The following is a 14076-nucleotide window of genomic DNA, read 5'->3' on the forward strand; positions in this document are numbered from 1 at the left end:
ACGGTGCCCCATTCTGTAGTTGCACCAGAGCCAGCTCATACTGTTGCACTGATCCAGCGTCAGGACTGCGCATATTTACACTGTTTCTAATTATAGACCCCATGAAACCACTTTTCGTAGCTATATCGTACATGGCTATGTGTTCTTAGAAGCATGCTGTAAAACTGAATCAATTTTGCTGATTTTAACCGCGAAACTATTCTAAAACCGATGATTTTGCGTGTTAGAAATGATGCGATGGGCTTCAAATTATTTAACAGACTCGTTCCTCAGGATGCCCAGGCCTGTTTCTAGCCTGTAAATTTTCGTCGTCCTTCGCCAGGCGTGTTTTGGTAGTGCTGTGCAGGGCGCGGGCTGGGTGATGAGCTGAAAAGTGTTTCACTCGCCTTGGCACCCGTACTGGCTTGGCAGCTACCCATATGAATGGTGGGAAGGGTCTGGAGGATTAGGAGCTGTTTCTCTATTCAAGCATTACCCCACGGCCGTGATTTTAAACTGGAGACCCTGAGCGGCCATCGCCTGGCAGGGGTCACCACGCGGTGACCTAAAAGGTGGGTTTGTGTCGTTACTAGCGGCTTCAGTTAATCCCTGTTGGAAGAGCAATTAACTTTTTATAGTTTTTCAGTACAAGAAAATTATTTCACCACTTGCATTGCTTTTGTGCCGCTCTAAACGTGGGGAGTTAGGCGAAAACGGCGCATTATATTGGTGGTGTTGATGGACAATGCAGTGCGTGATGACGTGATTAAGCACACAGAGATAAGTTTCTTCATCTTGAAATATTTGGTTTGTTCTTCATTACTTTTATGACAATTAAGATAGCTTGCAAGTCCAATGTTAAAGATGATGGCAAACTGGCTACCAGGATGTCAATTTGTCACCTTGCTCTAAGGATTCCATAGTACTTTCAGTCAAGTGAAGATTACAGATTCTTGACTGCAAGACATGATGCAAAAATAGTCACAATGTTGTCCTGGTAGTTATTCTGATTAAACCATGACATTCCCTACAGGTCATCTTTATGTCACCATGATACTGCCAGCAAATAAGTTGTCCTTTTTAGGTATAATTGTTTGCACTTTCTATTGTAGTTAATGTCTCATGGTTCATATTAATATTTTATAAATTGATGGTGTATATGTTTATTATAATTTTCAAGTGTAGCCTCTGTTATGGTTGCCATAATGAGGTCATGAGTGTGTTGAATTTTCTGTTCTCATGCTTTGAGTTTATTTTACTACTATAGAAATATACTTTCTAGCGCTAGTAGAGACTTGAAATGCTTCTGGACCCTATGTTTTCATTCAAAAACCAGTCTGCAGAAGGACTAATATTAGATCATGTATTGTTATGCCACAAATACAGCTTATATTCTTGCATGTTGTTAAGATGTTTGTTTGAGCTGAAAGAAAGGCACAAGTTTACTTAGAGACTGTTGAAAATATGGGATATCTTGCTAAGCTAATTTCCATGAGCCATGTGTCTGAAAGGCAATTGTTAAAGGCTAATATGCAGTGGTGATATTTGTTTGGGTGCTGCTAATTAGACTTGTGCCTATATTCCAAGTGTGGATCTGGAATTTCATGGTGTTCCATGTTGACAGGATCCTGAGATTTTTTAGCTCCAGGCACATGTCCATTGGTAACCAATGCTAAGATTTGACAATGTGTGCTTTGTGGTGTAATTCTGGGGACACCTGTTATTATGCCTATGTTATACATTGCTATGCTTAAAAGGCCAGAACAGTGTATGTGCAGACCCTGCCTAGCCCATATTTGTTGTTTTGATGACATTGAAATTCTACTCATTTAACCTGTGTCCAGGTGGCTGGTTGAATACTCTTTACTTGGGTGGGCAGCAGGGGTCAATTTGACCCCCTGAGATCTCAGATGCTAAGGGAGCTAGAGACACTGAATTCACAGGATATGTTTGCTTCTATATAAACTCGCCTGTGGCCAGTTTGAGGTTTCTAGGTCATGACCTTCAGGCCAAATAAGGTCAAACAGTGTCACACCAGATTGGGGTTCAAAGTGCCCCCAGACCATCTCATGCAACCACTGTAAACTCAGATACCTATTCAAAGTGAAAGGTCACTGGTACTTATTTAAATTTATTGACCTTGTTTGGCTTTTCAAAGTTCATGGTGACTGTCAGGGGCATATTCTGAAGTGTAAGAAGTTCATGGAAGACATGTGATGTGGTTATTGTTATCTAGAAATACAAAATGAGGACCAGAATCCACCCCATATATCAAGCTTTACAGTAATAAAACAAGTTGGTTTTGACATTGTTCTGACCTTCATATCTGACCCTAGATCAGTGGAATTGGTTCATTCAATTGTTAGCTGCATAAGAAACTATCTCAGAGATGTAAGGGTTCATGTAACATCCTGTAGTTGCATCAGATCGAAAATTCCGTGGAAAATGTCTGCCAAAGTGATGGGTCTGACCTGCCACAGGTCAGTGACCTTACAAGCTGCATCTAAATTTTTTCATTATTCAATTATGTACAGCTTTGCAAGATTAGGCACAGTGTGTCATTCAAAAATCCTTCCTCAAAAACCTTTGAAAGGGGTCAGTTTGACCCCTGCTCATCCCAGTGTGTGAAAAATGCATCTTGTGTGACTTATTCCAAACCTGTGATGCAGTGTTCTCACCCAGGCATGTTGATGAAAACAGTGATTGGAATGCTTCATAAGCCTTCTTATGTGTGATTGTTGCTTTTACAATTTGTAGTTATTACATGCATTTTGTTATTGATAACCACCACTAACATTTCACAACAAATTCCATTTCATGTCATTTGGGGAGGTACATACTCTTATACCTATCCAGTGCAACTTCACACCTATATGGTCAGTAACACCAGTGCTGGTGAGGGTGCATTTAGCCTTTTTTGTTTTGTTTTAAAGTGACCTGTTCAAGTAACAGCATTGAAGTGGAGCCAGTGTACAGTGTGCTGAACTGATTGATGTTGGCATGAATGGTGCCTTACCTAACACTGCCATTTTTTTCTTCTGTGATATACCTGCCAGATATGATGTTTGTCTTATGTCATGTGTTAGCTTTTGTCAAGTTTTTTTTTTCTCTTTTGTGTGGCACATTGTGTGTATAACACCCATTGTGTGTTATATGTGCCTCTTGATGCATGCTTTTCCATACTTAGCATGATGTAAAATAAGTCAGGGAGGGTTTCAATTCTAAATGCACTGGGCAGTGCCAGAGATGTCATCTGCTTTCAACAATGTTCTAGTACAAGGGCCATAAACATCCCTCTACAGTTTACAGTTCTTGTGTCCAAGAAGTTTGAGCTAGTGCCAAAGCTTTATCTTGAACATCATGAGTGTGTATACCCCCATAGTGTCAAAACAAGACCCCACTACATGCCATGACAGAATAGAGTGATTCATGAAGGGGGGAGGGGACCTGATGAAGGATTTTGTGTATTTTCATAATCAGGATATAATTTGAAATAATCATGCATTTCAAGGGATCCAGGTAGATTTTTTAAGACCATTCACATGGCTTGTGTTGCATTCTATGGCTGCCTTGTTGCAAAACAAATGCCAGATTGAGGGTGACTTCAACTTTTTGTTTTGTATATAATTTTGCATTATTTTAATTGTAATAGAAATTGCAAGTATGAGTTTAGGTGACCAGCACTCTGTAAGGACAGAACTGTTAATTACCACCAAATTCAGTGAGATGGGGACATATGTGAGCTATGTGTGCATCCCTCACAAATCATACATTTGCTGTCCAAAACAATAAGCAATGTTGAAATGCTAACTTGAAATTTACTGGCATGGGTGTGTAAAAAATTTGTGTACTCTACAAATATTGTTTGCCTCCATAAGGGGCACAGTTGGATGGCCCCATGATTGTCTGGTGGCAGCTGCCACTGATCAGCAGGGTACCAGGAGGTGCTCTGGGGCATCAAACTGGACGTGCCTGATGCAGCTGGACTGCGGGAGCAGTGCTGGGGACACATTACAAACCTACAAACTATTCAGCATTGTGATGTCTCCTGGGATGCTGAGATCAGGTGATGCTAGTTATCTAGCAAAATTAGCTGAATAACATGATACCTGACATTCTCCAGGATAGCTGGGATGTCGCGTTAGAAGCATCTTCATACTAAAGATGGCTGGACGTTTCACCTGGGTAGCCCTGAGAGCACTGTTTCCGCGCGAAATAGTTATAGCAAACCACCCTGGCATTCGGCCAGACGAGGCGACATATTTGAAAAATCAGTATCGCAACTTGTTTAAGAGTTTTAAATGCCACCAAAGATATAATAATGCTCCAGCCTTTGGTCCTGGCCAGCGGTGTTATTGTGAACGCAAAGTTTCGGTCGCGTAGCGTTCGCTCGGCGCCAGGCGCGGATTGACCCGAAGCCCAGCAACTGCCCAAACAAGTCGTCTCCGACGGCCAAGTGATTCGTCCATAAGACTGACACGGAAGATGGTGGGTGGCCTGCGTCGGAACACCGCCGCCGCACGCTGGCTGTGCTGCTTGTCCATGCGTGGCTAACTATCCAACGTCCGGCCTTTTGGCCTATGACCAGGAGCGCCAGATGACGGCCCAAAAATTTACTGACAACATGTGGCAGGAAAAATAGCTGCAATGATGCGGCAATTATCTGATTAGATGCTTTCTCAGTCAATGATATATTATTGTCTCATTCATGTGCATATATGATCCGATTGATCCCATTTTTAAGTGATTATATATATATATGTGCATGCTTATACTTATTGCTATATTCCGATTGATATCTGACACGATATGATTCCATCTGACAACACGTGCTGTCAGACGAAACACTGGAAAATGGATTGTATTTTAGGCATGTGTCATTCATGCTAATTAACTTTTTCTGTGGCTGACTGTTCATGTAAACGTTTTTTCTGGTACATCCGGAACACATGACGCGCCCCGACTCGACGCCCATCTGGCATGCACGTTACATCATGGCATGCCAAGTTGGAGCGTGAAAGTCGAAATGCTCCCTGCGTCCATCTCCATCCCCACCGGCCCCCGCGTCCATCGCCATCGCCATCGCCATCGCCATCGCCATCGCCATCGCCATTGGCCCCTACATCGATCGCCATCGCGATCTCTCGCCGCACAGGCATCACCGGCAGTGCACTGAGCGTCGCATGACCGACCTGTCAGAGCGCCCGAACGGCCAGCCATCATCAGCGCGGTGAGCTGACGCGGCCGCCGGTGTGGCTGTCGTCTGTCGCCGCCCTGTGCTGACCAGACGCTGCCCTGGTGACAGGCGCGCCGCCGCATGCGTGCCCCGCGGCCGGTCCGGTCATGTCCAGGGAGCCGCCGCCGCCGCTAGACATCAACGAGGCCAGTCTGCTCGACTTCGAGACGACGCTGCACATTGAGCGGTCGCAGTCGGCCGCGGTCATCGCCAAACGCGAGGTCAGCGCGCGGTGGCAGCGCCGCCGGCGGCCGCGCGGCCGCCGACCGCCGACCGCCGGCCGGTCGCCGGTCGCCGGTCGCCGGTCGCCGGTCGCCGGCCGCCGGTCGCCGGCCGCCGGCCCCCGGCCGCCGGCCCCCCGGCCCGCCGGCCGACCCCTCCCCCGCGCCACGCTAACGGAGGCATAACGCACGGGCGGCACGGGCACGGCGCTGAGGACTGGGAGTGCAATCGTAGCACCGTGATACGTTGTAACCCTGTGCTGGTATAAAAAAGATCTTGAAATTGTGTAAGACTGGCATTTAACTATACTAAATTGTAACAAATACATTTCGAAGTTTTCACCTTTTGTCTTTGGTATGAGAGCTCGATATTCTTCTGCTCTCATTATTTGGATAAACTGAAATGTGTTATGTTGTTTCCTAATAACTTTTCATAACCATTACCATTGTCATCATCAGTTCATTGCTGTCACGTAATTTATCGTGAAAATAACGTCTACACCGTGAAATCAAAAATCCTCGACAGCGACTGCAAATATTTGCGTCTGTTGACTTACGTCAGATATACTACGGTGGAATTGGCACGCTGCGTATTCCTGTGGATAAGCTTGCCTGCCGAACATCTGAAAATGGGTTGTGACTCACTGCTCCCCGTTATTCCACCGGGAGGCGGCATATTTGCCGGCCGTCCCACCATTGAGCCGGGAGATAGCGAGCGCCGGGCTGTTCTGCGCCGCCGGGCGCGTCGCCTCTCACCGCCGCGTGGCCAGGTGCGTCGCGCCCCCTGACAGCCCGGATGACGCCCCCGTCAGGAGCTGGGCGGGTTCCGGTCGCTGAGCAACCTGCTGCTGGTCCGGGGCATCACGTCCCGGCTGGTGGAGAAGAACCGGTCCCGGCTGGCATGCGGCCCGCCCTCCGATAGCTGCTGGTGAGCTGTCGTCGCGACCAGGCCGCCGACGCGGACGGCCCACACACATCACTGTCCGGGAGGGCGGAGTTCGATCCGGAAGGAGGCCGAAGCGGAGTGGTAGCGTTGGCACGGCGTCAGAGGAGACTTGCGATGGTGTCAAAATAGCGGGCAAGCTCGGAGTTGCAACTGAAAGTGGAGGGATCATGACGTGATGTTGAGCCCAGACGTGTTTGCGGTGGTCAGCCACTAGCGATGTCCACTGTATCGTGGACGGCACGTAAGCCGCCTTAATAGGGATGAGCCATTCTCTGCGCCGCACTTTCGGCGGAGCCTGGCCGGCCGCGCCGTCGGTGTGTCTCTTGACCCGAGCGCGTGCGCGCCGCGCAGCTCGTCGCTGCCGCCGACGGCGGACATCGTCGACGATGACTCGCTGATGGAGTCGCCGTCGTCGCGCGCCGCGCCTCCCGCGCCCGCTGCGCCGCTGCCCTCGCCGCCGCCGCCGGCGCCCGCCGTCGCCACTGTAGCCGCCGCCACCGCCGCCGCCGCCGCCGCCGCTGTCACCGCCTCGGCCGACGAAACCGGCGAGGCTTGCACTCTGGTGAGCCAGCGGCCGGGGTTTGAGGTCGGGTCCCGGTTGGAGATGGCGGCCGGGGTTTGAGGTCGGGTCGCGGTAGGAGGAGTAGCCGGGGGTCAGAGATCGGGTCCCGGTGGGAAGGGGGTACCGGGGCTGGAGGTCGGGTTCCGGTGGGAGGACCCGGGCGCGAGCGGAGCGGGGCGCAGTGCAGTTGGGGTTCGGTACGTGTGTGTTACGTGTGGCGTGGCGGTCTGGTATGAAACGGCTTGATTAGATCGTGGTTCAGGACCTGAATGTGGGTTGAAGTAAACAGCTGCTCTGGACGTGCTCGGAAAAACTGAAGACTGCTCCCGCCATAGTCATCTTCACTGCTGACAGTGCTACGAAACGCTTCAAAGGAGGCGTTTCAAGCTGATCTTTTGTTTTTCGCTGCTGCGAGCTGTTGATAAGCCGACAGATGTTACTAATCACCGTTTTAGTTTTACTGTTGGCGTTGTAGCTCGAGGTTTTCGGATACGATCAGGGCTTTTTGTGGAGCTCGGACACCGAATGTCCTGTCAGCGATGTAAGTCTATTTGTTAAGCCTCCACACATAGTTCCGTCTTCTGCCGACTAATTGCCAATGCGTGGGGCCCGTTCGGCCCAAATTGTCCGACGCTGACGTGCATGCCCATCAGTTGGTTTAGAACTCTGTTTAAATTGCTAGCAGAGTGTAAAAGCGGCCTGAAACGTATCGGAAACTTGTCTCGAACTTGGGCCGCAAATAATACATTGGGAGGCTCTGCTCGGCGCGAAAGTTTGTCACCTGGAGGGCGGCTGTGGCACGCCGACCCGCCCAACTTCGCCGCGGGCAACAGGGTCCGCGTGGCGTCAGTTTCGACTTGGCCCGGTCCGTGTCAGCCGGCAGTCCAATCATATGACTGGGCCGGCGCTGACCGGTCGTCGACCTCCGGACGTTGGAGCTTGGGGGTTAACTTGGCCCGGTCCGTGTCAGCCGGCAGTCCAATCATATGACTGGGCCGGCGCTGACCGGTCGTCGACCTCCGGACGGTGGAGCGTGGAGGTCGACTTGGCTCGGTCCGTGTCAGCCGGCAGTCCAATCATATGACTGGGCCGGCGCTGACCGGTCGTCGACATCCGGACGTTGGAGCTTGGGGGTCAACTTGGCCCCGTACGTGTTGGCCGGCGGTCCAGTCATATGACCGGGCCGGCGCTGACCGGTCGTCGACCTCCGGACGGTGGAGCGTGGAGGGGAGTGGGGGGGGGGGGGGGGGGCGACATCATCCACCAGCAGACCGACCGGGTCCCCGGGCCGAGACCGGCCCGGGTCCACTGCTCTGGACCCGGTCAGGGGTTCGGTGTCCGGCACCTACCCTCCCACCGGGGTTGCCCCGATGGGTGGCGGGCTGCGGAGAGGTTCTAGGGGCAGGTCTGACTGGTGCCGCGGGGAGGCCGGGACGGGGTGGGGTCTGGACAGTACGGGAGGTAGATGGGACTGCTGTCCCGTTGTTCGCAGAGTGAATGTTTGAAATCACGCTCAGTGATGCCAGATGTGTTGGGCTGGCAATGAAGTGTTGTCAGATCACCGATGCCGTCTTCCATTTAAGAGGCGCAAAGTGTCCGTCGCGCGCCAAGCGCCGATACGCCGTCCAGAGAACGGGGCGTCCAAATGCGATGCTTGATGACGACATCTGTTGTGGGCGCGATATGGCCGCCTGCCCGAGGCGCCCGAAAGCCCCAATAACCAGCGGATGTAGGGCGCCTGTAGATCACCGGTCCTATTCACACGTCAGCCGCCACTGCCCAGTGAATCACTCGCTTGAGCTCCGCCCCCGGCGGTCTGCTGTAGAGGAAGCCCCAGCGGTGCCACTGGGCTGCCGTCTGCAAATACCAGCCTGGGGCGTGTGCCGCTCTGCCGTGGCCCTCCCCCTCGCCGCCCCTTCGCCGTCGCGTGGCCGTGTGGACACGCCGACAGCTGTCGTGCGGCTCGGCGCCGGCCGCCGGCCGTCTGACCCCGGTCCCCCCCCCCCCCCCCCGCCGACAGATGAAGCGCAAGTCGGACGGCGCCAGCGGCCGCTCCCCGGGCAAGAAGCGCTGCAGGAAGGAGGCCGGCGGCGGCGACGAGTCGCAGTCGGAGCACGAGCCAGAGGCGCCGGCCGACCTCCAGAACTGGGTCGACACGTACCTGGTAGGCGCGCGGACCGGACGTCCGCACCTCAGGGGTGCAGGGCGCGGTCGCAGGCGTCAGGAGAGGCCCCGGGGACGGGGCACGCTGCCGGCTGTGGTTCGGTTGCGCTGCTGCGGCGGGGGTGGGGGACCGCGATGGGTTTGCCGGTGTTGTGTACGTGGTGCTTACATCTGACGATAAGTTGTCCGACAATGTCGCTGCTGTCGCGCGGGGTATGTGCGGTGACGCACTCGGCTGCCGGCTCCTGAGGGGGACTTTGACGGTGTTCAGCGCACTGACTTGTGGTGCAAGGTGGACCGTATTTAAAGGAGACTGGTAACTGTCAGCAAGGGTCCCGACTCCGGGTCGCTAACATGTCGTCCGTTGAAAACACGGAAGCTCTGCGGGCCTTGCACACCACGAGACACCCTGCACACCCTCCGAGTGGCCGACACGACACAACGGACACTGAGCAAGGTCTGCGGGCCTTGCACACCACGAGACACCCTGCACACCCTCTGAGTGGCCGACACGACACAACGGACACTGAGCAAGGTCTGCGGGCCTTGCACACCACGAGACACCCCGCACACCCTCTGAGTGGCCGACACGACACAACGGACACTGAGCCAGCCTTGCCGGCAGGCGTGGAGCGGCGAGCAGCGTCTGGTGGCGCTCGACCAGCTGCTGGACGTGAGCGACTCGGCGCAGGTGCGCCACATGATGCAGGTCATCAAGCCGCGCTTCCAGCGCGACTTCATCTCGCTGCTGCCGCGCGAGCTGGCGCTGCACGTGCTGTCGTTCCTGCCGGCGGGCGACCTGCTGCGCGCGGCGCAGACCTGCCGCAGCTGGCGCCTGCTGGCCGAGGACAACCTGCTCTGGCGCGAGAAGTGCCGCGAGCTGCAGGTGGACGACCTGCAGGAGCTGATCCAGGTGCGACGGCGACATGCGGCGCCAGCCGAGCCCGACTCCAGCGTCTGGAAGCAGGCCTATATCCGCCGCATGAAGATCGAGGCCAACTGGCGCAGCCGCGAGCTGCCCGAACCGAAGGCGAGTCTCGCAGCCGTGACTTTGTTGGTGTTACGTTTGCTGTCAGCGAGCACAATGTTTTATTCTCAGGTCTGTCGTCGATCACGGCTTGGCTTCGGGAGAGCTGTGGTTGGGTGTGACGTTGTGATAAGAATATTGGGGCAGCATCCAAATTTCGGTCCAAGGCGTGTTATTTGTTTTTGCTATCATATTTGTCCATTTTAATCGACTTCATAACATATCGACTGATCTGAATATTTGCGCACTCGCACTGATCAACATCGAGCATAATGTGGACGCCCAGCCTGCAGCATTGTCGCTGGATACCGGCATGTCAGCGAGCCACCACTGCGTCGCCTGCGTCGTCGAGTCCGCTGCCTGACCGCTGTCCGTCTGCGCGCAGGTGCTGAACGGCCACGACGACCACGTGATCACGTGTCTGCAGTTCAGCGAGCACCGGATCGTGAGCGGCTCAGACGACAACACGCTGAAGGTTTGGTCGTCGGCGTCGGGCCGCTGCCTGCGCACGCTGGTGGGCCACACGGGCGGCGTGTGGTCGAGCCAGATGGACGGCGCCACCGTCGTCTCTGGCTCCACAGACCGCACGCTCAAGGTGTGGAACGCCGACTCGGGCCAGTGCCTGCACACCCTCTACGGTCATACGTCGACGGTGCGCTGCATGCACCTGCACGGCAAGAAGTGAGTGCGCGGACGGGGGGGGGGGAGGGGAGGGGGGTGCTCCGGGTGGGGTGTCACGCGCCCGGCCTGATCGGTCAGTTGGGTCGAGCGTTGGAAGATGGAGGTCAGGCGCGGGTACATGGGGTGAGAAGCTGGGGTCTGCTCTTGTAGTTGGTGTCGGATCGCTGCCTGGTGATCTGATCGTTGTGATTGGCTCTGATCGTGTAACTAGCAGCAGCTGACACCAATAGCCGGCACGACCAAAGACCATCATCCGATTGTGTAGCCTGATTGGAATGGAGGTCAGGCGCAGATTCATGGGATGAGAAGCTGGGGTCTGCTCTTGTAGTTGGTGTCGGGTCGCTGCCTGGTGATCTGATCGTTGTGATTGGCTCTGATTGTCTAACTAGCGGCAGCCGACACCGATAGCGGCACGACCAAAGACCATCATCTGATTGTGTAGACTGATTGGTACACCTACGAAGTTCCCGGACATGAACTATTTTGTTCATGAAGGCTGTGTGTGTGTGTGTGTGTGTGTGTGTGTGTGTGTGTGTGTGTGTGTGTGTGTGTGTGTGTGTGTGTGTGTGTGTGTGTGTGTGTGTGTGTGTGTGTGTGTGTGTGTGCGTGCGTGCGTGCGTGCGTGCGTGCGTGCGTGCGTGCGTGCGTGCGTGCGTGCGTGCGTGCGTGCGTGCGTGCGTGCGTGCGTGCGTGTGTGTTGAACATCGTCCAACTTTTCACCCCGCACGCATTCGCGACAGACGGTGGGTTCTGCACTGCCCTGCCTCTTTGACCACTGAAGCCATGCCGGCCGTTCTTGAATATTCGTCTGCCTTATCAGCAGCCGAGGCCGTCAAGAGCCTGTATAGCGTCCGTGTCGTTCAGCCCCTCCCCCGCCCTCCCCCCCCCCCCCCCCCATCAAGTGTCATGCGTCTTGCGCTGTGCTGTCTGCCGCAGTGTGTGACTGACGCCGGCCTTCGTGTGTGACTGACGCCGGTCGCGCGCGCCCAGGGTGGTGAGCGGCTCGCGAGACGCCACCCTCCGTGTGTGGGACATCGAGACGGGCGAGTGCGAGCACGTGCTCGTCGGCCACGTGGCGGCCGTGCGTTGCGTGCAGTACAACGGCAAGCTTGTGGTGTCGGGCGCCTACGACTACATGGTCAAAGTGTGGAACCCGGACCGCGAGGAGTGTCTGCACACCCTGCAGGGGCACAACAATCGCGTCTACTCTCTACAGGTCTGTGGCCGGCGACAGCGGCGGGGATCTCCTTCCACGGCGTCCGGGTCCGTGTGGTGGTGGCTGGTCGGGCACGCGTGGTGTCTGGGTGATCGGGGTCACAGCGTGCGCGCACATTGCATCTTGTTTCCTGCTCTCGGTTGTGACGTGTTTCTTGTTACCTGCTCTCGGTTGTGACATGTTTCTTGTTTTCTCAAAATTCTGTGCACCAGTACGTTCTATGATGGGCTTGGTTTCATTGTGATCTGCTCGGGCTGTGACTTTTATGTCAGTGGGTGACCCACTGAAGACACGCTTTTCTGAAAAGGCCTCGGTGGTGAGACGCGAGTGTCGCGCTCTCCGATTGGCCCACATTATCGTTGATGCGCACAGCTGGCCAATTGGCGCTCTTCTCTAAGGCGAATCGCTGACCTTCCACCCATACCTTCTTTGCATGTCATCGGGCTGGGTGTTTTTGCATTGACACTGGGGTTTGGCACGCTCATCACGGGTTAGTGTTGCAGGTCTGACCTCGATAGGTCCATGTCACTCTTGGAGTGCTACAAATCGGCCACTCTAGGAGTGAACTCGTCAGGGACAGGTAACTCCAGCAGGCCCGATCGTTCAGATCGGTCCGCGTGGAGGTCGCTCGACGCAGCCAAATTCTGTCGCCACAGTAAGTGAAGGGAACGCTCTTACCAAGCGCCTACACGATTCGCAAGCCAGTGTCATTTCGAGCCGGCGTTGTTCCGACCTGCCATGTCGCGCGCTGCTGTCGGTCGCCGTCGTGGCGCGCGCCGGGGGACGTCGGCCGAGCCGCCGCTGACCGGGCCGCCTCCGCCGGCAGTTTGACGGAGTGCACGTCGTGAGCGGCTCGCTCGACACCAGCATTCGCGTGTGGGACGTGGAGACGGGCCAGTGCAAGCACACGCTGATGGGCCACCAGAGCCTGACCTCCGGCATGGAGCTGAAGAACAACATCCTCGTGTCGGGCAACGCCGACTCGACCGTCAAGGTGTGGGACATCCTGTCTGGCCAGTGTCTGCAGACGCTGTCCGGCGCCAACAAACACCAGAGCGCGGTCACCTGCCTCCAGTTCCAGAACAACTTCGTCATGACCTCGTCGGACGACGGCACCGTCAAGCTCTGGGACGTGAAGACGGGCGAGTTCGTGCGCAACCTGGTGTCCCTCGACTCGGGCGGCAGCGGCGGTGTGGTGTGGCGCATCCGCGCCACGCGCACCAAGCTCGTCTGTGCCGTCGGCAGCCGCAACGGCACGGAGGAGACCAAGCTGCTCGTGCTCGACTTCGACCCGGACCACAAGTGAGCCGGCGCCGGCGCCGCCACCAGTCTGTGATTGTGATGCGTTCATACGGGTCTCGGGCCGCGACTGCGGCGCAGAGACGGCATTCAGCGGCATTCGGCGGTGGTCGCCGCTCGCACCTGAGCCGGGACGTGACCACTCCACCTTGCCAGTACCAGGAGCGCGGCTGCGGCCGCCGCCGCCGCCGGCGCGGCGCGGCACGGCGGCGGCGGCCCGGCGCGTCCCGCACCGCCCCCAGCCCGGGGCGCACGGCTGTTTTCGTTGTTGGCGGACTTCGCACCGCGACTCTGCGGCGGAGCTGGATGGTTGCTCAAATGGTTTTCGCGTCTTTTTTAAGACCGCCGCCCGTGGTGAGCCCGCCTTCAACGTACGACTTAGTTAATTGCTTTTTACTTAAGGTACTGAACACCACAATAATGAGATGCAATTTATATGAATAAATTTCCGTCTAAGGACTCGTGTTTCTGTGCCAGCGTGTTCTGCCGATAGTGTGACTTCAAAGGCTGTCCTCACGTCAGTGACGTGCCCCAAGATCCGAGGAATGTAATGCGACACGGACAATCGTACTAAGAAAAAATGCATGGTAATACCGGGCTCACATGCCGATGCATGCAGGTGGTGACTGACTCCCTATGCGGCCTGCAGCGGGAGCGTCTAGACGGCATGCCTGTCCAGGCAAAAAAACATCGTGTGCGCTGCCAATAGGAGTCTCGTGGAAGAGAGCTCTGATGGGCCATCAGAG

At 55.2% G+C, this 14076-nt stretch overlaps 1 protein-coding gene across 1 annotated transcript; it reads left to right on the forward strand.

Annotated features, from left to right (window-relative positions):
• The first annotated feature begins 307 nt into the window (after window positions 1-307).
• LOC119092483 (F-box/WD repeat-containing protein 7) lies at window positions 308-13789 on the forward strand. Its single transcript, XM_037215445.1, has 9 exons — window positions 308-551; window positions 5285-5436; window positions 6249-6364; window positions 6734-6944; window positions 8965-9108; window positions 9733-10137; window positions 10520-10815; window positions 11806-12031; window positions 12858-13789. Exons 2-9 carry the CDS (start codon window positions 5323-5325, stop codon window positions 13335-13337), a joined length of 1992 nt encoding a protein of 663 aa, XP_037071340.1. The 5' UTR covers window positions 308-551; window positions 5285-5322; the 3' UTR covers window positions 13338-13789.
• Window positions 13790-14076: the final 287 nt, after the last annotated feature.

Source organism: Pollicipes pollicipes, unplaced genomic scaffold, assembly GCF_011947565.3.
Source record: "Pollicipes pollicipes isolate AB1234 unplaced genomic scaffold, Ppol_2.1 Scaffold_3447;HRSCAF=4054_pilon_pilon_pilon, whole genome shotgun sequence".
Taxonomy (NCBI): domain Eukaryota; kingdom Metazoa; phylum Arthropoda; class Thecostraca; order Pollicipedomorpha; family Pollicipedidae; genus Pollicipes; species Pollicipes pollicipes.